Source organism: Leptopilina boulardi, unplaced genomic scaffold, assembly GCF_019393585.1.
Source record: "Leptopilina boulardi isolate dan_hultmark-lab unplaced genomic scaffold, ZJU_Lbou_2.1 LbouV2_266, whole genome shotgun sequence".
Lineage (NCBI taxonomy): Eukaryota > Metazoa > Arthropoda > Insecta > Hymenoptera > Figitidae > Leptopilina > Leptopilina boulardi.
In genome coordinates, this window is record NW_026137825.1 from 890,169 (window position 1) to 916,174 (window position 26,006).

Sequence of the window (26,006 nt, forward strand, 5' to 3'; positions counted from 1 at the left end):
GGAAAAAATAATAATTTTCTCTCTCTCTCTCTCTCTTTCTTTCTCTCGCACTCACACACAAACACACAAAAAAAAAAGCAGCTGGAAAATTTTCAAATAACCAGCTCAATTTTTTAAAAAAATTTTTTTTTTCTAAAAATTTAATTTCTTTTTGCGGACGGTTAGCGCAAAAAAAAAATGATCAATGTTTCGAAACATAATTTCAAACAGTATTTAATGAGTAATAATGCTCGTTATATATATATATATTTTTTTTTTCTCGGTGAGATTGGACATAAACACACAATACTACTTATACTTTATTGCATTACTTTTTTTTTTAGCTTTTTTTTTTCCTTTTACTTTTCATTCATTTTTTTTATGAATCAATCGGCTAATATATTTTCAGAGGTGTTTTTTTTCTCTCTCTTTCTTCTTTCAAGTATCCTGACGAAAAATAAAAACCAAAAAAAATAAGAACGTTTAACGCTCATTTTAATAAAAAAAAAAAATCTGTGTAAATAATAAATAAATCTTTTTTAAAGATAATAAAATCAGTAAAATTGTTTTTTTTTTTTCAAAAAAATTTTGAATTGATACTTGAAAAATATAAAATAAAAAAAAAACCTCGTAATAATTATTAGACTAATCAAATGTTAAACCTAAAAAAATTGTGATCACCCATCAACGTCAGTCATCGCCTAAATAACACTCCTTTTTTTTCGACGATTATAATAATAATAATATAATAATAATAATAATAATAATAATATAATAATAATATAATAATAATAATATAATAATAATAATAATAATATAATATTAATAATAATGGAAAACAAAAACACTTACGCATCAAAATTGTCTACATCCAATGAATTAACCGCCTTCGTTTTTTTTAACATATTTTGAAATCTGACTGCACCAGGAATTCCGTTTTTTTTAAATTATTTATTTTCATCTACTTAAACAGAAACTTGCATTGTCTCTGGTTGTTTATTTTTTGCGCAAATTTACTTTTTTTTTTAAGTAAATTAAAAGTAATAATAATAGAATAATAATTAATAATAAAACCGTAATAATGAAGATAATAATAATAATAATTAATAGTAGTAGTAAGCTGGCAGCAGTTAGTAACCAGATATTATTTTCCTTTTTTTTTTTTTTTAAAAAAAAAAAACTCTCACTAGATGACAATCTGACATGGCACTGACATTCTCGATTTTTTCTTTCACACACACACACATACACTTTTTCACCGAAAAAATGTTCATTCATTAATTTTTTTTTTTTTAAAGCACACGCGCGCAAATACAGGCTTTCTCTCTCTTTTTTTTCATTTTTGTTTTTACGTCGTCATAGACTTAAAATCTGTTTTTTTTTTCGTCTTTCTATGCTTCTCCTTCCTCCATTATTTTTTTTTTTTTTTTTTTTTTTTTTTTGTTAATAATTATATTTATATATATATATTTATTTATATATCGCCCCGACGACTGAATTCGCTATCGAATTTTTTTTTTTTTTTTTTTTCATTTTCTCCACAAAAAAAAAAAAATTTTCCATACATACAAAATACACGTATACGTTTTACATACACACGCACACGCTTGTATTGTATATATATATGTATATATATATATATTTTTGTTGTTGTTAAATCTTTCACTCGCTACCAAAAAAAAAAAATAAATAAAAAAAAAAAAATCATTCCTCGATGTGTGCAATCAGCTGCCAGATAATTTATCTCCATGATTTTTTTTTTTCAATAAATTTTTTTTTTTTTTTTTATATTGTTATTATTATATATATATAACCATTTTTTCTTTCCCAAAAAAAAAAAAAAAAAAAAAAAAAAATATTAAGAAAAAAAAAAAAAAAAAAAAAAATTACACGATTTCTTCCTTTTTTTTTCTCTAAAACACACTAAAAATTGTTCAAATTTTTTGCACTTTTTCACCAACAACAACTGGATTATTACGTCGAATCTCTTGCGCGCCCATTTCTCTGTAATCAAATTTGCAGTCGTGCTTGTCACTGTATCGATGCACAGCGCAGAAGAGTCCACCACATCGACACTCGAATCCTTTAATAACGAAAGGAGAAAAAACATTTTATTAGTTTTTGGTTTTTTTAAATTGAAATTTTATTTTTCTTTAATTTAATTACCAAAAATTAGGGTTGTGCCGCAAGAATAGATTTTTCTAATTTTTTCCTTTTATATTTTCCAATGATATTAGAAACATTTTTTCTAACAAAATATTTTTTTTGAATTTAATAAATTTTAAAACAAATCTAATATAAATTTGCAAATCGCATTAGAAAAATTTTTCCTAACAAAATATTTTTTTGAATTTAATAAATTTTAAAACAAATCTAATATAAATTTGCAAATCGCATTTTCTTTAACTATTTTTTTTTCTATTAAATTTAAGAAATTTTAATAGAAATCTAATAATTTAAATTTGGAAAAATGAAAAATTTTATTTTTCAGTGTAAAAGTTTTGATTTAATTGATAAATTTTCATCAAATTCTTTCAAGCATTAATTTAATTAATAATTTACATAAATAAAATCAAAAAATTTGAATAAACAACAAAATTCGAAAAAAAATCGAAACTTAAATCAATTCAAATTTTGGACAAATTGAAATAATTTTAAAATTAAACAAAATATAATTTTGAATAATTATATAAATTATATTTTATTTTAATTATAATTTGAAACTTAAACGAAATTTAATTTTGAAAAAAATTGTAATTCGAAGAATTTTAAAACTTAAATCAATTATAATTTTGAATTATAATTAAAATGCGGATAATTTGAAAATTAAATTAAAATATAATTTTGATAATTTGAAACTTAAATGAATTCAAATTTTTGAATAATTAAAAATTTCAATTAATACAATTTTGAAAAAAAAAATTCGGAAAATTTGAAAACTTCAACCAATTAAAATTTTAAATTAATTAAAATTGTGATCAATCAATTAAATGTTAAATAAATCAAAAAATTAAGATAAACTAAAATTCGGAAAATTTGAAACTTAAAAAAAAAAAAAATCAAAATTCAAATAATTTTAAACTTAAATCAATTCAAATTTGGACAAATTGAAATAATTTGAAAATTAAATCAAAATTATAATTTGGATAATTATCTAAATTATATTTTATTTAAATTATAATTTTTAAAAGTTAAATGAAAATTAAACATTTGAAAAAAATATAATTCGGAGAATTTTGAAAATTTAAATCCAATTATAATTTTGAATTATAATTAAAATGCGGATAATTTGAAAATTAAATGAAAATATAATTTGGATAATTTGCAACTTAAATGAATTCAACATTTTTGGATAATTAAAAATTTCAATTAATACAATTTTGAAAAAAAAAAAATTCTAATTTGGAAAAGATAAAATTTAAATCAATTTAACTTTGACAAAGAAAATTCGGAAAATTTTAAAACTTTAATCAATTATAATTTTCAATTAATTTAAATTGTGATAATTTAAAAATTTAAACAATTAAAATTCGAACAAATTCGAAACTAAAATCAATTGAAATTTTTGATAATTTAAAACGTAAATCAATAAAATTTGAAAAAAAAATATATTTGAAACTAAAATCAATTAAAATTCAAATAAATTAAAACTCAGATAATTTGAAACTTAAGTAAATTAAAATTTTTCGATAAATTGAAACTTAAATGAATTTAAATTTTCGATAATTAAAAATTTTAATCAATATGATTTTGAAAAAAAAACGAAATTTGGAAAATATAAAACTTAAATCAATTTAACTTTGACAAAAAAAAAATACGATAAATTTTAAAACTTCAACCAATTAAAATTTTAAATTAATTAAAATTGGAATAATTTGAAAATTAAAACAATTAAAATTCGAACAAATTCGAAACTAAAATCAATTGAAATTTTTGATAATTTAAAAAATAAATCAATAAAATTTGAAAAAAATTTAAAACTAAAAACAAATTAAAATTCAGATAAATTACTTCTCAGATAAATTAAATCTCAGATAATTTGAAACTTAAGTAAATTAAAATTTTTCGATAAATTGAAAACTTAAATCAATCAAAACTTTGAACAAATCAAAAAATTCTGATAATTTGAAACTTAATCCAATTAAAATTTGAACAATTGGAACTTTAGATAATTTTAAACTTAAATCAATTGAAATTCAATAAATTTTGAAACTAAAATCAATTAAAATTTGAATAATTTAAAAATTAAATCAAACTTTAAATCAATTTTGACTTGTATAATTATAAACTTAAATCAATTAAAATTTGAATAAAATAAAATCAATTGAAATTTAAATAAATTAAAATTGTTCAAAATTGAATTTCGTATCAATTATAAATTGAAATTGATAAAAATTTACATTAATTCAATTTTGTATCAATTAAAATTTGAATTGGTTTAAATTTCACTATAAATCGAATTTTAAATTAATTGAAACTTGAATCGATTTGAAATTCAAATAATTTGAAACATAAATCAATTAAACTTTTGAAATAAATTAGAATTCGGATAATTTGAAACTAAAATCAATTAAATTTTGAAAAAAAATAGAATTCAAATTCAAATCAATTAAATATTTGCGAAAAAAATTGAAATTCTCTGTAATTTGAAATTGAAATCATTCAAAAATTGAAAAATATACAACTTAAATCAATGAAAATTTGAATAAATTAAAATTCACATAATTTTGGAAAAATCGATTAATTTTCAGAAAAAAAAAAGAAATTTGAAATTTCCTTAATTTTAAATTTTGATTGATTGAATTTGTATTTGATTAAAAAAAAAATTTAATTACTATAAATTTGTTTTGTCTCAATAAAATATTACTTTAGTAAATTAATTGAATTTTAAAAAAGGTGAAAAAAAATGGTAGGAAATTATCAAAACAGATGGAATAAGGTGACAAAATTTTTAAAGAAAGCAAATAAATTAAAATAAAATCTTGAATTTTAAGAAGCAAAAATTAAAAAAAAAATTTTATACAGAAAGTAAGCAATTGACTTTTTCTGCAAATTTACCAAATTTTCCCGACAAAAACGCTTTTTTTTCGACAAAAAAAAAAATTTCCCTTTCTTGTGGCTACCCTGTTTTTTTTTCTAATTTTTCTAATTTTCTATTCTTAAATTCAATTATTTATGTAAAAAAAAAGAAACAACAAACTAATAATTCTATTTGGTTAAATGAGAAAAAAAATCATTGAATGAACAAATAAATTTATATTTTATTTTCCAGTAAAAAAATTAAAAATATTCTGTTTAACAATTTTACTTTTAAAAAAAACACAAATAATATAAATTTATAAATTCATTTATTATTATTATTTATTAATTAAGCTTCAGCCTTTCGGCCCAGAAGTGGACTTGGTTTAATACAAAATTAAAAAAATATATAAATTCATTTATTTTATTTATAAAAATAAATTCTAAATTTATTAATAATTTAAAAATTTAGATTTATCATAAAATAATGAAAATAAAAATTTGAATATCATAAATACAAATTAATAAAATAAAAAATACGAAAATGTAAATAAATAAAAAAATTGAATTCAGAAATTAGAAGAATTTAAATTGATTACGATTAATAAATAAAAAAAAAATTAATTGCGATTAACTAAAAAATAAATACACACCTGTCAGACCCACTTTCTTGCGACAAACGGCGCAACGGTTTTTCTTCTTTTTGGAGTCTTTATCAGTCTCTTTCCCGTCGAAACAATCGTCGACATCCCCACTGCTAACCGAACCCTCAGTAGCTCCACTACTATTGGCGACCTCATCTTCCTGATCGTCTCTGCTTATCTAAGGAAAAACAATTATCATTATTATTAAATCAAAATTACTCCCCTTGTAATCCAATATTCAAAATTAAAATTAACCAAATAAAAATAAATAAATAAATAATAACTAAATAAATAAACCAAATAAATAAATAATCGAACCAAATAAATCAATTTAAAATAAAAAAAGTCAATAAATAATTTTAATTAAAAAGTGATTTACAGTCAAAACAAAGTATAATATTTAATTTTTAAATAAAATAAAAATAAATTTACTTGAAAATTTAGGGATAAATTTCGTTTCATTATTATTATTATAGCAACTTAAAAATAGTCATTGTTTTTTTCTGTCTTTCTTTTCTTTTTTTTTGTGGTTTAATATAAAAAAGGAGAATTTTTGACAACAGTCCAATCCATAGACATACCGTCATAAATTACGGATTGGCACTTGATATTGTCTGTGTGTTACACATTCACACACAAACATTTATTTATTATTTTTTTTTTTTTCTAATCTAATCGAAAGAAAGCAATTTTTACTCGTCGTTTCTTCACGCGGGCTTTACTGGATGATTCGACATGTTTCGAGGACATTATAATATTCACTAAAAATTTGTCACCATATTTGCCAACAAATAAACAAAAGAAAGAAAAAAATATATGCTACTTTCAATTCGTTACCATAACAACAAAGCAATTCAAAACGAAGAAAAAAAAATTAAATTAAATTTCCATTTTAAATTATATGCAAAATATATTCTATATTTTCACTAAAGAAAATTATTTAATAATTAATTATTAGGTATTAATAATTAATATATAATAATATGAAATAATTAATTATTGTCTACAGAAACGTAATAATAATAAAAATAACAATAAAAAAATGTATTTTTTGTCATTTTCTGTAAAAAAAAAAAAAAGATATTCAATTTATTAAGTAGCAAAAAAAAAATAATAAACAATAAAAAAAATCAAATCTTCCATAAATAACTTCTATTTTTTTTCAAAAATTATATTTTCAAGATTTTTAAAAAAATCTTTTTTTTACCAAAATGTAAATTTCTTTTGTTAATTGTTAGTTATTTTTTTTTTTTTTTTTTATTTACTTATTTAAATTTAACTTATTTATTTAATGTAAATTTGAATAAATCAATAAAAATTTCGTCATTTTAACCATGAAATGTGATTAATTGGAAAAAAAAATTTAGTTTTCTACATGAATAATGTACGATATTTTCAATAAATAATAATAAAATAATTAATTTTTTTAAAATAAAGAATATAATAAACAAATATAAAATTCAAACATCAACTGTCTTTTTTTATGATCACAGTGACTTTTATCAATAAAGAAACAAGTTTAATCGAACAAGAGACAGAAAAAGAGAGACAGAGAGAGAGAGAGTTTTCTCTCTCTTTTTTTTTTATTATCAACACACGTATAGAAGTAAATTTAATCGAAAACGAAACATAAAGTTTTTATCAGTCATTTAACTCAAATCAATTGAATTGCATTTTAAAATTATTGTCAATTTTAAGTGTGTCAATATTTTTCACAGGTATAAATTTCAACAATTAAATATTACATGTGTAGAAAATAAGTAAATTAATTTAATAAAAAAAAAAAAAACAAAAAACAATATTATAACATTTTTCAATTGCAGAATTTTTTTCAAATTTAATTGAACTAAATTAAAAAATTTTAATTGAAAAAAAAAAATTCTCTCTAAAATCAATTAATTTTGTGTCAAATATTTAGAAACGTATCGATTTGAAATATTTTACTATTATTAATAATTACAAAAATTATTGACGTTTTAAAAATGAAAATATTTCTTCTTTAATAATTTTAGTTAAAATTTTTTATATAAATTCTGATAAATTCTAAAATATTATTAATAATTTTTTAAAAATCAACAATTTTAGCATGTTTATACTGTAAATAAATAAAAATTTAAAAACATGAATTGTAGGACAATTTTAATTTTTAATTCAAAAATGTTATTTTCTTTGATAAAAATATAAATATTTATTGATGCTTGCATTATTATTATTATCATTATTATTATTTAATTTATCGTTAAGTAAAAATGAATTTGATTTAAATAAAAATCGTAATTTTTATCATGAAACTAGAAACTTTTTGTACAAAAACAAAAAAGGAAAAAAAATATTTGTATAAACAAAATTTTTGAGATCAATTAAAATTTGAATTGATTGAAATTGGTATAAATTGAATTTAATCAATTTATTTGAATTAAAAATTTTGTCATAGTTTTTAGTTTTGAGGGTCAACAAAAATTTTAGGCAATACTTAATCAAGTTTTACAGATTTTTAAATGAAAATTTTTTTTTTTTTTTGAAATAATAATTTTGGAAGAGTTAAAATTGAAATTTTTAGAAACAATTTAAATTTCAAAAAGATTTTGTTAATTTTCAGACAATAATTAAATTTTACAGAACTAAAAATAATTTATCAAATAATTTTAAATAACATTTTTTAAATTGAAAATTGAATTTTGTAAATTGAATTTTTAACGATTTATAATTGAGATTATTGAAATTAAATGAACTTCAAGTGATTTTTAATTAAAATTTTTTTTTGATGATTTTACTAAAAAAAAAAAATTTATTTGAAATTGCAAAGAAAAATACAATAATTTGAAAACTTTTTAAGTGAAAAATAGTTCAGTTTGAATTTTCCAAGAATATTATAAAAATAAAATAATTGAATTTCAGAAGAGTTATAATTAAAATTATTAAATTTCAAAAATATTTTTAATTGAAAATTTTAGAAATAATTAAATTTTAGAAGCTTTTAAATTGAAATTTTTGAAAATAATTGAATTTCAAACGAAGCTGAAGTACGCAACGTTTATGATAAAAGATTTTTAAAGAAAATAATTTTTTAAAATGAAAAATTCTATAATTTTTGACTAAACAAAATATTTCTTGTAGTTTTCATTAATCAACAAATTATAGAAAAAATATTTTTCAGGCAAAAAATTGTAGAATTTTTTCATTTAAAAAAAAAAAAAAATTTCTTATAAAAATCGTTTATCATAAACGTTGCGTACTTCAGCTTCGTTTTCAAGTGATTTTGAATTAAAATATTAATTTTATTTGCTAATTTTTTTTTTTTTTTTGTTTTGAAATTAGAAAAATAGTTTAAAATAATTAAATTTGTGAAGAATTTCTTTAAGGGGAGGCATCACCCCCAATTTTGACCCACTTTAATTTACATTATTAAACGAGGTACTATTTTTTTTCTTGCATCATTTGGGTCTTAAAAACATACAGGATGATCCAAAAAATGAAATTTTAATTTATGACCATTTTAGAAATTAAAGTCTTAAAAAAATTAATATTTTAAATATCTATCTTTTTTTACAATTTTGACTATTTTTCATTGCCAATTTTTTTCCACGCTTTTTTTTTAATGATTCTTAAGAATCTCTCGCATGGATTTTCAAAAATTTTAATTTTTTCAAAAAAAGAGCGAAAAATATAAGTTAAAATATCATTGCACTCTCCTATTAAATATGTATCTTCTTTCACAATTTTAAGTATTTTTCATCATCAAATTTTTTCCACACTTTTTTAATGATTTGTCAGAATATTAATTTTTTCAAAAAATAAAAATTCTAAAATGGTCAAAAATTAAAATTTTCTTTTTTTGACCACCTTATATGTTTTTAGGACCCAAATGATGCAAGAATAGTATATTATGTGGCAAGCACGTAAAGTAGTACTTTTTAGGTGAGGATGTAATTTTCAGTACGAGCTGTCGTTAGTGCGACGTAGGTGAGACGAAGGCGAGCTGTAGGTGAGATGAAGACGAGCCGAAGGCGAGTCGAGTCGAGCCGAAAGCGAGCCGAGTCGAACCGAAGTCGCACAGACAGCGAGTATTGAAATCATCCGAACCTAAAAATTACTACGTGCGAGCCACATACGCTATTTTTTTCGCCATTGTTATGAAAAAGTGAAACAATTTTAAAGAAAAAAAATAATAAAAATTGATAAATAAAATAAAAGCAAAAAAAAAAATTATGCAAAAATTAACAACTGCCTAAAAAAGACTTTATAGGGCAGTTTACTGCCTAAAAAAGACTTTATACGGCAGTTTGCTGCCTAAAAAAGTCTTTTTTAGGCAGTTGGCCCAAACTGCCTTAAAAAGTGCTACTTTATCTGCCCAAAACAGGCACAAAAAAGACACTTTTTCATGTCAATGGCGAAAAAAAAAAATATAACCTCATTTAATAGTTTAAATTTAAGTGGGTCAAAATTGGGGGTGGTGCCTCCCCTTAAAGTTAATAAAAATAATTAGTTTAATGAAGAATTTTAGTTGAAAATTTGTTAAATAATTGAAATAAAGGTCTCCAAAAAATCTGCTTTGTATACTAAAAAAAAAAAGTATTTTGTTTAAAAATTTTGTAAAAAAAAAAATCGACGCTTCCCGTTCATAAAATCGTATTTCAATTTTCAAAAATAATAAAATCGTATTTTGATCTAAGTTTAAATCGTATATAATCGTATCTCAAATTAAATTTGAATTCACGTAAAAAAAAAATAAAGGAAAAAATTCGTTTGTAATATTGTTTCATATATTTCTAAATGATTAATTAATTATTTATAATTATTAATAAAATAGAAAAAAAATAGAAAGTAATATAAAATTTATAGATATCTTTTAATTTCTTTTATTTATAATTTAATTATTAAAAAGAAGAAAAAAAAGTCGAAAAAGTCGCATTTTATTTAAAATAAGTTCACGGGAAAAAAAAGAAAAGTAATTTTTACTACTTTCGGAGTAAAATGATAACCGTCCAATGTTTCTGTGCATCTCTAGCAACTTTTACTCCAAAAATAATAAAATTTACATTAGAAATAGTAAAAAATTACTCTACGGAAACAGTAAAATTTATTACAGAAATAGTCAATTTTTTTTCTACTATTTTTTGGAGATGCGCAGAAACTTTGGACATTTTCCGTTTTATTCTGAAAGTAGTAAAAATTACTTTTTTTTTCTTTTTTTTCCGTATCGAAAAAAGACGTATTTTTTTTTTGAAAAATAGTCAAAAAAAATTATAATTCGAGGCCTGTAAATTAAATAAATAAAAAATTAGTCTCAAAAATAATTATGAAATACAAAAAAATAATGAGAATGAAAAAAATATCGACGCTTCCCGTTCATAAAATCGTATTTTAATTTTCAAAAATAATAAAATCGTATTTTGATCTCAGTTCAAATTGCATATAATCGTATCTCAAATTAAATTTGAATTCACGTAAAAAAAAAAATTAAAGGAAAAAATTCGTTTGTAATATTGTTTCATATTTTTCTAAATGATTAATTAATTATTTATAATTATTAATAAAATAGAAAAAAAATAGAAAATAAATAGAAAGTAATATAAAATTTATAGATATTTTTTAATTACTTTTATTTATGATTTAATTATTTTAAAAGAAGTCGAAAAAGTCGCATTTTATTAAAATAAGTCCATAGAAAAAAAGAAAAGTAATTTTTACTACTTTCAGAGTAAAATTTCAATTTCAATTTCAATTTCAATTTCAATTTCAATTTCATTTATTAACGGGACATGCCCTTTCGTACAAAAGTACTCCTAAATTCTAATAGTTACGTAAGTAACAATACAAAATATAAAATATTAACTAAATCTAGGTAGGCGCTATAATGGTTAAAGTTCAGTATAAGTTTATACAGTAAAGAATAACATAAATCAAATTACATTATTATCAAAGGAGAAGATTAATTTTTGATAAATTGAATCTGCTTTACCATTATATCAATTAATTTCAAAAATAATTGTTATTGTTCAATAATACTGATTTTCTCTAAATCACAATGTCTACATTTAGTTCTGTATGTATTTCCTTAAATCACTTTCATAGATAGAAATAAAATAAGTTTATCTCAAGGAATGATAACTGTCTAATGTTTCTGTGCATCTCTAGCAACTTTTACTCCAAAAATAGTAAAAATTACTCTTCGGAAACAGTAAAATTTATTACAGAAATAGTCAATTTTTTTTTAACTATTTTTTGGAGATGCGCAGAAACTTTGGACATTTTCCGTTTTATTCTGAAAGTAGTAAAAATTACTTTTTTATTTTTTTCCATATCGAAAAAAGACGTATTTTTTTGAAAAATAGAAAAATTATAATTCGAGGCCTGTAATTTAAATAAATAGAAAATTAATCTCAAAAATAATTATGAAATACAAAAAAAAGAAATAATGAGAATGAAAAAAAAAATAAGATTCTTACTTCTTTTGGACCAGGTAAATCTGTCGTTGTTTGGGGTATGGTGGGAATGGTGGGCTGTGCGGTTGTTCCTGTCGATGCGGGATTACCAAAGCCACTTTGCAACGTGCCAGCGTTACTGGATACAGTCTGCGATGCTGATACAGACGTGGCTGATACGGGGGGTTGTTGTTTCTTTTTTAAATTTTCCTTGAAACATAACGAACAAAGTCCGTCAGTAGCTGGTGAACCATAGAACCCGCAGCCGCTCCGGCATAGAGCTTGCATAGGATTCGACTCGCGTTCCATTACTCTCTTCTATATTAAATCTCCTTTTCTCCTTTTATTTTATTTTTTTTTCTTTTTTGTTGTTGTTTTTTCCTATTACACAACACAAAAAAAAAATGTTTTTTTTTTCCTTTTCTTCCTCTCCACTCAATGGATTATTATTATTATTATTATTATAATTCTTATCGTCGTCGTCAATTAAAAAAAAAAAGAGAAAATTATTTCTATATAAAGATTTATTTTTCGACGTTTTTTGAGTGTAAATATATATATATATATGTATGTATACGTGTTGTCTTGATCACTGTCCTAACAAACAGTGATTATTCACAGTCAGCTCAGTACCGAGTGAGTGACTCTTCGCTTCCTCAATCTTCTTCTCAATTGCACCGTTACTGACGACTGTCACCACGTCTTCACCTACAAAAAATAAAAAAAGATGAAAAAATTATTATTATTATTATTATAATTATTAATTAATTAAACAATTATTCATTGTTTATTGAGTTGATATAATAATTAAAAAAAAAAAAAAAAGGGAACAATTTTAATTGGTATTATTCTTGTCAATTGAGAGATTCATTAATGTAATAGATCAAAAATTGTTTTTTTTTCAATTTAGTTACATTTTCTGGTAATTTTTTCTTTTTATTTTATTTTTAGTTTACTTTTCACGATTCTAAAATTCGAAACAAAAGAAAAGATATATATTTCACAGAGCCAAATAAATATTTATTTGATGGAAATAAATTTTATTTTGATTTAAATAATTTCGTATTACAATAGCAAATAAATTAGTTCTGAGATAAATATATACGTTTATTTAATTCAAATATATTATATTTGGTTGAAAACAAAAAATTCTCTTGGTACAAAAACGTATATGATTAATTGATTATTATTATTACACGCAGAGAAATGATTTATTTGAACCAAATAAAATATATTTGAGTTAAATAAACGTATATTTGTCTCAGAGCCTACTAACTTATTTATTTGGCGTAAATAAAAGTTTTATTTGTCACAAATAAATTTTTCTTTGCCTCAAATAAATTTTTTATTTCAATGAAATAAAATATATTTGCAACAAATAAATGAGTTAGTAGGCTCGGAGACAAATATACCATTTCTCTGAGTGTATTATTATTATTATTATTATTATTATTATTATTATTATTAGAACAGGCCTCGGATCGACTTTAAGGCATTAAAAATAATTTATCAAAAATAATTTTTTTATTACAAAATATTGTTTTAAATATCTAAAAAAGAAGTTATTAATTTAATAATTTTTTAATTTACTGTTTTATTTTACATTGTCGTTATAATTTTTAATAATTTATAGATTGAAAAAAATATTTTGTTCATTTTAAACTTCAAAATTATTGGCTCATCAAAAAGTAATTGAATTTTCAATGATTTATAATTTAGATTTTTGAAATTAATTGAACTTCAAAGTGATGATTTTTAATTTAAAATTTTTTGATGATTTCTGTTACTAAAAAAAAAAATTATTAGAAATTGCAGACAAAAATACAATAATTTGATAAATTTTTAAGTGAAAAATGATTTCAAATAGTTGAATTTTCAAAGAATATTATATATAAAAATACAATAATTGAATATCAGGAGTGTTATAATTGAAATTATTAAATTTCAAAAAATTTTAGATGGAAATTTTTGAAAATAATTAAATTTCAATTGATTTTGAATTGAAATTTTGGAAAATAATTAAATTTCATTTTGATTTTGAATTGAAATTTTGGAAAATAATTAAATTTCAATTTGATTTTGAATTGAAATTTTGGAAAATAAATTAATTTTAGTTGATTTTAAATTGAAAATTTTGAAAATAATTGAATTTCATTAAAAATACTGGAAAATAATTGAATTTTAATTGATTTTGAATTGAAATATTGGAAAATAATTGCATTTTAGTTGATTTTGAATTTAAAATTTTGAAAATAATTAAATTTCTATTGAAATTTTTTGAAAATAACTTAAGAATTTATTAGAAAATAATACAAAAACGTGAATTTTAATTTTTTTTTTTCATTTGCAAAATGCTTTCAGATAATTGAATTATCGAAGAATATTATAAAAAAATTATTAAAAAATAATTATAATTTTTAAAATAATTTAATTTCAAGTGTGTGATTTTGAATTAAACATTTTTGGTAATTTTATTTGCTAATTTTTTTTTTAAATTATAAACAATTATTAAATTTTATAAAAATTTTAATTAAAAAATAATTTAAAAATAATTGAATTTGTGAAGAATTTCATTAAAATTATTAAAAATAATTAATTTAGTGAAGAATTTTAGTTAAAAATTTGTTAAATAATTGAAATAATAAAGATTTGAAGATTTGCATTGTATCTTTAAAAAAAACGTATCTTGTTTTAAAATTTTGTATAAAAAATTTTTTAAAAAATCGAAAAAGTCGCATTTTATTAAAATAAGTCGAAAAAAGTCGGTAAAAGTCGAAAAAGTCGTGTAATCCGAGGCCTATTATTATTATTATTATTATTACTATTTTTATTATTATTATTTTTACTATTATTATTATATTATTATTACTATTAATATTATAATTATTATATACAAAATTATTTTTTGTTAAAATTGTTTGTAAAAATGTTAAAATTGTAAAAAAAATTGTTTTCTTTTAAACAAAAAATTTGAAAAGTTTCTTTTTTTTAGTAATTTTTATTTTCATAAAATCCAAATTTATTTTTCCCAACAAAAGTGAATTTTAATATACTATAACTATTCCCTTAATTTATTATAATTTATAAATTTTTTTTCAATTTTTTTTAAAAATTTAAGCAATTTTTAAATCCTGAAATTAATTAGAATAGATTTAATTATAATTTATATAGTTCATTATAAATAAATTATTGTGTAAATAAATTATAAATAAATAAATGTAAATAAATACAATTCTATTTAAATATGAACCAATTATTTTGCAAATTAATCATAGGTACATTAATTTTAATTAATTGCAAAAAAAAAAAAAATAAATGTAATTCACTCGATTTAATTCATAAAAAAAAAAAAACGAAAACTTAAAAATTTTTCATTCAATTTGATTTACATTCCAATTTTTTTACATAACAATATCTATGTAAATTAGGCAAGCGATATAAGATTTTTTTTTTTTAATGTAAACTTTGAGAATCTCTTTTTCTATACTATATATATATTCTAATCCTTGTTCCTTTGTTTGGTAAAAAAAAAATTATTTTCAAACAATATAATGTAAACACCACAAAAAAAAAGAAAAGAAAAATATTTCACTTTTTTTTTTGGTAAAATTAAATTTTTCTCAAATTACAAATTAAAACTGTCACAAAAAATAAGAGGTTTTAATTTTTTTTCCAACCTCGAATGATTTATCAACGACCTTCAAATCTTTTCCCAAACAAAAGTAAAACAATTTTAATTACTCATCATTAGAAATAATTTTTTTTTACCAATTTTTCATTATAGTTAATGATAATTTTCTTTTTTATTATTATTATTATTATTATTATTACTATTATTATTATTCTTATTATTATTAGTAGAAAACAAAAATTTTCTAGTTTAGACAAAAATATAAAATAATAAAAAAGGTAAATTACCAAAAAAATTAAAAATAATTAATGTACAAAATATACAATTAAAATATTATATAATAGGAAATATTTAAAAATAATATTACGAACAAAATTGTTTTTTAAAAAACTCGGGAAAATAATAATCTAACAATACAACAGAATTTAAAAATACAAAAAAAAAGATTCCAAAAAAATTCTATAAGAACTGCAGAAAAAAATTTATAATAGAAAATAATGAAAAAAATACAAAAAATAAAAAGTTAACCTAAAAATACAAAAAAAAAAACACGAGAAATAAAATTCGATTTTAAAACATTTTTAAAAATTCCAATAATCTACCAATGTGACCAACATCGAAAAAAAATAACTACTTTACCTTTTTATTAAAATTAAAGGTTAAAAAAAAAATAACAAAGATCCAACATCCCAAGAATACAACGAAAAATCAAATTAAAAAATCCAAAAGAAATTCGATTTTTCTCGAATCATTCCAAATTCCTTCGTCTTTCCTGTATTTTAACATGTATATATATATACACAAAAAAGATATTGATGATTCACAAAGTACAAAGTCGTGGTCACTGAACTGAAAACTGACAAGAAAGTGACAAAGCCAAAAAAAACGACAGAGAAAGAGAGAGAGAGAGAAAAAGAATCAAAAGAAATAACGTCATTAAACCCCTGCTCATACCAAAGAAAGAGAGAAAAAATAATGACACTTCGAGAACAATTAAAAAAAAAAAAAAAAAAGTTACTTGAATTCGAAAAAAGACAGAAAATGTTGCTCGGGGTAAGAGGAAGAGCGGGGGGAAAACAGAAGGAAGTGTTGCGTGGCGCGGAGGTTCATCTGGCAATTTCCGTCTCTCTTTCTCTCTATATATGTATTTTTTTTTTTTTTTTTTGGTTTATCGTCTGACAATGGACATAACCTGTCAATTTTCCCCGAGAATTCAGGGCGAGGCGAAAATCATTGAAACCCACACGTAGATTAGATTAGAAAAAAAAAATAAAAAATGATATCACTGATCGCACTCACTTTCCAGCAGGTTTGTGTGTTGCAACCGATGCACAACATGGAGTAAGAGTATCCCTCAGGCATTTAATGATCGGGATTTTTGTTCCTCGATTACGACGTTATTGTCGCTTTATTCTTTCAATAACGAGAAAGACAATATAGAGTCCATAGGAGAGTTTCTTTTTTTTTCCGTCTCGAACGCGCACACACAAATCACTTTATTTTTTCCCCCTCCTCTTGACTAGTAAATATAACACGCGAAATTTAATTAAACTGAGAAATATTAAAAAAAAAACTTTGTTCTCCAACACACACTGACTTGTGGTTTTTCGTCTATTATAACAGCACGCGCAACAATCGTGAAAGGCGAACTCCTTGACTTGAGCGTGACTTGTCTGTGTCTGGAGCAAGAAAGCAGTATAGAGTTAGCGTTGCTTGGCGATTTGAGGTTTTTTTTTTTTCGTATTAAACAAATTTTTTTTTTGTTTTTTCCTAAGCGAGGACGGAAATGTTGGTCAGATAACGACGACGTCGACGACGAACGAATGTTTTCATGATGGCGAAAACCCACGGACTTTGGGCGGACGGACGAGTGCAAAACCCGAAGAAATAAACCGAGTGACAAACGCAGTTCACACTCCCCTTTTTGAGCGATTGGCGAGAATATCACTGTTTTTTTTCAAAGTTTATTTTTCTTTCTTTTCACAAGGGGGTGGTAGTGAAAAATAGGGGGGGAGAGCGTTCAGCGCTTCGCGACTCGATTATAGTTTTCCTTTACCGAAAATTTTTCAACGCCACTCAAAAAAAGCTCTCTCTCTCTCTCTGTCTCTCTTTCTACTCCGCGCAGCGCACACAGCAGTGAAAAATGAGAGCGAACGAACTCACGCCGAGTTGAACCGAACAGTGACTACCGAGTGTTCGCGAGCACCAGTAGTGTAACGAGAAATCATTGGTACCCCTGTCGCGCATTATAGAAAAAAAGGGAGGGAGGGGAAAATCATTTGTTTTCTTTTTACAAAAACAGGATACTTGCTTTGATATTCAGGAATTTAAAAAAAAAAATATTACAAATCGATTAAAAAATAAATAAATAGACAATTTTTTTAAGCAAAATTGATGCGGAATTAATATTTTGACGAGTTTAGAACTTGTTTCTCAGTGAAAATATTACGGACTTGAAAATAAAAAGGTGAGGGATTAATGACAAGTGATTTTTAAAAGCGCAAAGGGAAGATTTTTAACCAAGATTATATAAAGAAAAAAATTAATATCAAAATTGGTTTGATAAATCGATTTTTTTCTTTTTTTTTGAAACAAATTTTTTTTTTAAATTTATCTTTTTTCATTAGAATAGAAAATTTTGAGAAAAAAAAAATTAATAACAAAAGATTATTGTACAAAATAGGAAAAAAAAAATTGAATGAATAAATAAAATTAGAAAAAGTAATTTTCTACGCTTTTTGTAATTCAAAAATATAGAAATGAATTAAAATTTTCTTTTATATAGAAATGTATAAAAATATGTAAATTTTCGTTTAATCGTATGTTTCTTCCCCCTCCCCCACCCTCCACCATTTTCTAACAATAAGCTCTGACCTTTTTACCTTTTTTGAGGTTATGTCAAGGGGTCAAACACCCTTAATAGCTATTCAGGGTCGCATGATACATTAATTATTTGTTTTTCTGCCTTAAAATATTATTAAAGAATCTATGGAAATTTTTTTCAAAATTATAAACAATGAAAAATTAAAAATTGGTGTAAATTATTAGAAAAAAATCCGTCTTTTAAATAATAATAATAATAATAATAATAATAATAATAAAAATAGAAATAATAATAAAGTAACAATAATAATAATAAAAATTGAAATAATAATAATAATAAAGTAATAATAATAAAAAAATAAGAATAAAAATAGAAATAATAATAAAGTAAAAATAATAATAAATTTTTTTTAAAAATATAGAAATTTCTCCAAGGGGGGGGATGTCACCACTTTGAAATCGTGGTTTCAGAGAACCCCCACCCCCCCTAGAATTTTCTCGCGTGGGAATATTCAAAAAAAGGATCTTTTCTCCTAAATGTATTTTGAATCCTTAATCTAATTTTATCTCTCAACTATATATATATATATATATATATACTTAAATGTGAAAGCTTCACGTTTGTGAAGTAAAAGGGAGACATCTGTTCCTAGATTCGTTACTGAAACTTGTAAGGCGTATCCACTATCGCGTATCGTCTCTATCCAGCACTGAATTTAAACCAACACACTCACACACACATACACACTAAAAGACAAACTAATGATGGTGTGTTTTTGAGCCCATGAGGCCAAGTGAAAACACGCACAGAATCCTGTTTTCCCCATTTTCACGTGTTCACCATTCTTCCATTGTATATATATATATATATATATATATATATATATATATATATATTTACGTACATATCAGAAAGACACGTGTTTTTTATTCTTTGCAAAATATATAATAATAAGATAAAAAAATATTTATTATCACGAGAGAAAAAAAAAATTTATAAATACTATATTGCAGTGATAAATTAACAATAAAAAGATACAAGTTACAATGAAATTTCTTAGAAAAAGGAAAATATTTATTTCTCTTTAAAAAAATTTTTTTTTTCTTTATTAAAGAAATGGCAAAAATTAATTTTACTTTTTTTTTCATCCAATTTTTTGGAAATTAAAAAAAATTTAATTATAATTAAAAAATTTATAATTATTATAATATTGATAATTTAAATTGTAACAATTCCTAATTTTTAATTTAATAATAATAATAACAAAAATAATGTATTTCATTTATTTATTAATTAATTAATAATTATTTATTATTATTATTTATTGTTATTATTATTAATAATAATAATAACAACAAAAATAATTTATTTCATTTATTTATTAATTAATAATTATTTATTATTATTATTCATTGTTATTTTTATTATTAATAATAATAATATAATAATAATAATAATAATAATAATAATAATAATAATAATAATAAAAAATGCTAAATAAATTAATAATAATAATTATTTAATTAGTAATAATTAATAATAATATTAATGAATAATTAATTAAATATTTATAGTTAATATTAACTGATAGTTCAAATTGTAAGTAAATTTTTATTTAATAATTATCTAATATTAATAATTATAGAAATTAATAATTAATTAATTATAATTACTTTATTGATTGTAGAACGACATTGTGACGCAAAAATAATTGCGAAAAAAAAAATAATAATGATAAAAATAAAAAAATGCAAATTATTTTTAAAAAAAGAAGGGGAGAGGAGGGGGGGGGAGAAATATTGAGAGCGAAAATGATTGAAAGTGGAAAATGCTCGAATCCTTTGTATTTAGTGAGTAATAAAACGATTAATGACATAAAAGGATGTCAGACGTAATTGCAACGCACTCTTGTTTTTTTTTTTATAATATTTTTTGTTTTGTTTCACGATACGTGTGTGATATCGAAATTCATACTTTGTGTTTAGAAATCTACGTGTGTTCTTGACGACTTTTGTGGTCTCTTGTTATAAATATATATATATATATATATATATATATATGTCCAAGAGAGGAACAGATATACAAAGCGCTCTGCAAGGCTCTCTTTCTCTCTCTCTCTCACTCCTTCAAGAGAGTCATAACTGCGCTGACGCAGTGACGCACTCCTCGTGTGTTTTCAGATAACTTATCACAATCTTTTTTGTCCCCTATTCATCAAGGCCTCATTCACATTTAAATTCACCTTGTTTAGGTGAAAAATCAAAAAAACTATTTTTTAACACAAAAAAAAATAAAAATAAATAGTTTTTCACACAAAAATAGTTTTGCACACAAAAAAAAAATTCTTTTTTATTTTCACTGGATGTATCATTTAAAATTAATTTTATAAATAAAATATTCAATTATTATTATTAGTATTAAATAAATAAAATTAAAAAAAAAATTTAATTTTGTTGCGCGAAGAAATTAAATTGATTTTGACAAAAACGAAATTTTTTTTTGAGGTTAGAAAATATTTTTTTTCTCACACTAAAAAAAAAAGAAATAGAAGGAAATAAAATTTTTTATATAAATATTTACTGTATTTGTCAATTTAGAGATCACTGTTTCTTCTTCAGGAATAATAAATATAAAAGAACAAAAACAACTTTACTTCACCGAGAGAGTAACGTAAAAACAAGTCTGAATTTGACAGTTTGATTTTCAGTGCTGCCAACTATCGAAAACCAAATCGTTATAAAAATCATAAATATCACTATTTTTTTTTTTTATTCTTTCATTGATTCTTGTTCAGAAAATATAAAAATATTAATTTCTTAATAATAATTTATAAAATTTCTTTATTTTTTACGTAAATAATTTTCTTTCTCGTCACTTCAATTCGCAATGAACTTCAGTCAAAGAACATTGCCATCGAAAAAAAGGAGAGTGGGGGGAAAAGCAATAAACTCGAAATGAGTTGATGCTTTTATCGAATAATCGAATGAAATCTGGACTTCCTTGTCTCTCTCTCTCTCTTTCTTTCTCTCTCCGCCCACTGAGAAATTTCAAAGGATCGTAAAAATCACGCAAGAGTCCCATTATTTGGCAAGTGCATCGTCATGCGTGGGAAACCTGATTGCGAGGACAATGACACCCGGTGGTTGCAATGACCCAACAAAATATATAAAAATCCACATTTAAAAAAAAAAAAAAAAAAAACCACATACAAATTCAAAAACTAGAAGAATTTCGCTTGATTCCATTCCAGACGACCTTGAACGTGGGATCTTTTTTGACCTTGATAAGAATTCAACGAATGAATGCGCGATGACAAATCCTTTCATAACCTATAAATTTTTCCAAATAATTTTTTGATGATGATACACAAAAGAAAGTTCGCCGCACTGTATATATATACATATATATGATAAAAATATTGAATGTAAGAAGAAACGACGAAAATCTCGAAGTCAAATGAAATGATGTTTCGATTTCGAGGAAAGAGAATATAAGTGAACGCGAATCGACCTTGCCGAGAACGCTTGCATCGTTTCCGCACGTGGACGAGTCATCGACACGTGACCACGGCCAAAGCACGGAAATACGCGCCTACTTTCCAAGAAATGGCAACGAAAGGATTTCGGTTTCATTCCAATTCCTTTGTCTATATAAAAATCTTTTCTTTTGTATATTTATATATATATACTATAAAATATTGTCTGCAAAAAATAAAAATGCGCCGCACAAATTTATTTTTATTATTAAAGTCACTATTTTTATATTCGTACAAAGAGAAAGAACAGTAAAAGTACTTAATTTTTAATTTTCATTTAATATTTATTACACTTTTAATAATTTTAATTAAAAAAAAAAGTAACTATAAAGGTTTTTAGAAAAAAAAAAAAATGTTGCAAATCCATATTTACGAATAAAAATAAAAAAATTCTGCAAATTTTAGGTTATGTTACTTATCACTAAAATTATCAATTATTTACAAATATTCGCGGAAAAAAAAGAAAAAAAAATTAAAAAATTTTTGAATAAAAGTTAAAAATTTACAATCCACATATTTGCGGATAATAAAAATAAATTCACATATTTTTAGGTTATGTTGCCCGAATCGTCTGCTTGTCACCGAAACTATTAACCAAAGAATTTATAATAATAATAGTAATAATAATAGTTATAATAACAATAATAATTATAATAATAATAATAATTATTATTATTATTATTTATAATATAATATTATTATTATATTTATAATTTACCTTTTTTTTACAAAGAAAAAAAGTTCCGGAAAATTTTATTTATCAATAAAAAAAAAAAAAAATAGAAAAAAAAATCCTTAATACTCTTTCTAAAGTCATTAACCTAATATTTGGAAAAAAAAAATCTCAATTACTGCGTATAAAGAGAAAAATATATCATACAAATATATTTAAATTGAAAAAAAAAATCTATAAATAAATACAAGATATTAATTATAAATTAAAAATCAACTAAAACTCGGAAAAAGAAAGTATACGCATTTCATCACTTTGTTTTTATTTACTTTCTACTTTAAACGCTCGTATTAAGCAATCTCAAGGTCTTTAATATGAATTTAATTTTAAAATTCGTCTATTTTCAAAAATTCACTACACAATATTTCACCTAATGAAAATTAACGAATTACTAAATTTATATTATTAAATCTTTTCTAATAAAATTTGAAGAAAAAAAAAACCGTTTAATTATCAATAAGGACAAATAATTAAAAAAAATTTTTTTTTAAATAATATTAACATATAATGTAATAAAATAAATAAAAAAAATAATTAATAATTAATAATAATAATAATAATAATAATAATAATAATAATAACGAAATAATAAGAATAACAAAATAATAAGAATAATAATAATAATAGTAATATTTAAAATAATTATTAATTAATATAATAATTAAAATTAAAATATTTTATATCGTCAAAATAAAAATAAAATAAAAAAGGAATTAAATAAAAAAGAAAAAGAAATTATTATTTATAAAAAAAAAATAAAAATCTATGTTCTATATCAAATTAAAATCAGAATAACAATATTGTATATTTCCTCTCGCAATAATAAAAGCGATTTTAAAACAAAAACCAAGTGCAAGAGGAGAAACTCACAGTGAAATAATAATAATAATATGATTATATTGCGTGTATATAAGAGAAAAACTTCACAGTGAGTGAATTGATTATTAAATTAATCGCTCCTATGTATTGGCGTATTAACACGTAGTAACCTCAAAATATTTATAAGAAAAATAATTATTAACCAACGAACAAAGAAAAGACGTAAATATCCAACAAGAACTCCATGGTGTAATTTTGCGCAAGAGACGCAAACGTCAAAAAAATAATTTTCAATTTAAAAATTGTAAACAAAAGATGAATAATTCCGTTATAAAAGAAAAAAAAAATGAAAGAAATACACAACTGGTTTCTCTTCTATTCTCAAATGTGTATATGTATGAATTCTAGTTGATTCTCGAGGAATGAAATATATATATAAAGAATCACAAAGGCGGAAAAAGAAGAAAGGCCAACAAAAATTAAATATATGAGGCGTGAGTGAGTTTGAGAAAAAGAAAGAGAGAAACGCATTGTGCGTCGTCCAATCATCCACTAGATGGCGGAATAGGTTTTTATCATAAAAAAAAAGAGGGGAGATAGAAGGGGAGGAAAAAAAAAGGGGAAAAGTATATAACCGCACGGTGTGTACACATGCGGGCAAGCGGGGGTGAAACCATGTGAATGCGTGTGTCATGCAAGTGAATTGCTCTATCTCTATCTCTCTCTCTCTCACACTCGCTCTTCACTGATTCGTTGACTGTGTGTCGTGGTGCGTTACACGTCATAAAGGTTATAAACAACGCAACAATACTGCAAAAAAAAAGTTCCTTCTTTTTGCAATGAAAACGAATAAAATAGAAATTGTGTTTCTACGTCACATAATCAAAATTTGATTCAAACACAGCTTCTAAAAGTCATGACGCACTTCGTTACCAACGGAGAAAAGAAACTTCCCCCCCACTTCCAGAAAAAAAAACTTCCTGGAAAGGATTTTAATGTCAAAATCAATAGTCCCATGACTCACAAAAACAATTTTTCGTTCGAATTTTTATTTTCGTAATAAAAAAAAATACTTTTTATTTAGTACAACAATTCAATAGAAATGATTTCAAAAAAGTAGACAACCTAACCTATATCCAAGATGTTTTTTTTTTTTTCATTCCATTAAGTGAAATTGAAACCCTGTTATCGATTTTAAGAATTTCTCAATTTCTATATTACTAATTTTAAAAATCTTTTAAAGAATTTTACTTTTTAATAGTAATTACAAAATTAAACCTTTTGTAAATAGTTCTTTAAAGTAGAACTTTACGAAATTATGACGTAACGAGAAAAAAAATTTTTTTCAAATAGGTCCTTTTTTGAAAGAACTTTTCGTGAAATAATTATTACTACAGGGAAGGGAGGGGGGGGGATAATAATGAAAAGACGATAATGGTTGTGGCCTCTGTTCCATGGACACGCACTTGGCCCGAAAATTGCGTCGCTTTCTTTGTTGATCGTAGTCCGTGGCCCATTGCGAAGCATTCATACACATATACATACACACAAATATACGCGATGAGAGGCTCTCCTCTCTTTTTTCAAAAGAGATCGCTGGAGTTGCGACAGCAGCGAACGTATAAAAGAAGTGAAGGAGAGAAGATGACAGGAATTGATATAAAAAAGACGCATGGCGTTTATTTAAAAAAAGGAGTTCGAAAATTCGATTAGAACTAAAAATAGTTACATTGGTAGATTTTGCGAGGGCCGATTTTATTAAAGTGATTGCGACACTTACCGAAGGCTGCTGTGGTGTAGCAGGACGCAATATGTCAGCTGACTTGACGTGTGGCTGATCGTAATTCCACGGCAATATCCAACATAATTCCCAAATAGATGAGAAAGATCGGCTGTTATTTAATGTAGAGCTCCCCAAATGCAAAAAAAAAAAAAAAACAACTATGTAATACACTGGTTTTTCTTAATTATATTCACAGCGCACAAATATAGTGCATGGGCTAACTTAGAAAAATTAACTTAAAACACCCCGACCTCTTCTGCACTACCGAACAGGAACCACTAATGTAGTATCCCGATGACTTGTGTAAAATTGTCCCTTCTCCCACTACACTTTTTTTCTCGTTACGTCGTTGCTAGCCAAGTTGATGCGCATGCGTGCGGTGGAAAAAAAATGCAGGGTAATGCCACTAGATGGCAGTACATATATTAAGCTAGTCAATGATCTGTAATATGACGATTTTGCAATATTTTGAACGTTTGACTTTAGGTTCTCGAGATATCGAATTTTACATTACGGATCTTTTAAGTTAACTTTTTGATTTACTGACTATCCATTTCTGGTGCTTTGTATTTCGCGCATGCGTACATTGGGCAATTTCGAAAAATATTGTGAAT

The 26,006-nt window shown here is 22.8% G+C and overlaps 2 protein-coding genes across 5 annotated transcripts in view; both read right to left on the reverse strand.

The window, feature by feature from the left end:
* LOC127281364 (ATP synthase lipid-binding protein, mitochondrial) overlaps positions 1-26,006 on the reverse strand; it is a 98,876-nt gene that overhangs the window by 16,096 nt on the left and 56,774 nt on the right. The window lies entirely within an intron of this gene.
* On the reverse strand, positions 312-25,689 carry LOC127281362 (AN1-type zinc finger protein 6). Of its 2 annotated transcripts, none has more exons than XM_051305046.1 (4): positions 25,390-25,689; positions 12,092-12,775; positions 5,652-5,820; positions 312-2,062 (listed from the first exon to the last, which is right to left on the reverse strand). In XM_051305046.1, the coding sequence occupies exons 2-4, from the start codon at positions 12,374-12,376 to the stop codon at positions 1,914-1,916; spliced, it is 603 nt and encodes a 200-aa protein (XP_051161003.1). In that variant the 5' UTR covers positions 12,377-12,775; positions 25,390-25,689; the 3' UTR covers positions 312-1,913. The 2 variants fall into 2 exon arrangements, with proteins under 2 accessions (XP_051161003.1, XP_051161004.1); XM_051305047.1 differs by lacking the exon at positions 25,390-25,689 and adding an exon at positions 16,998-17,857.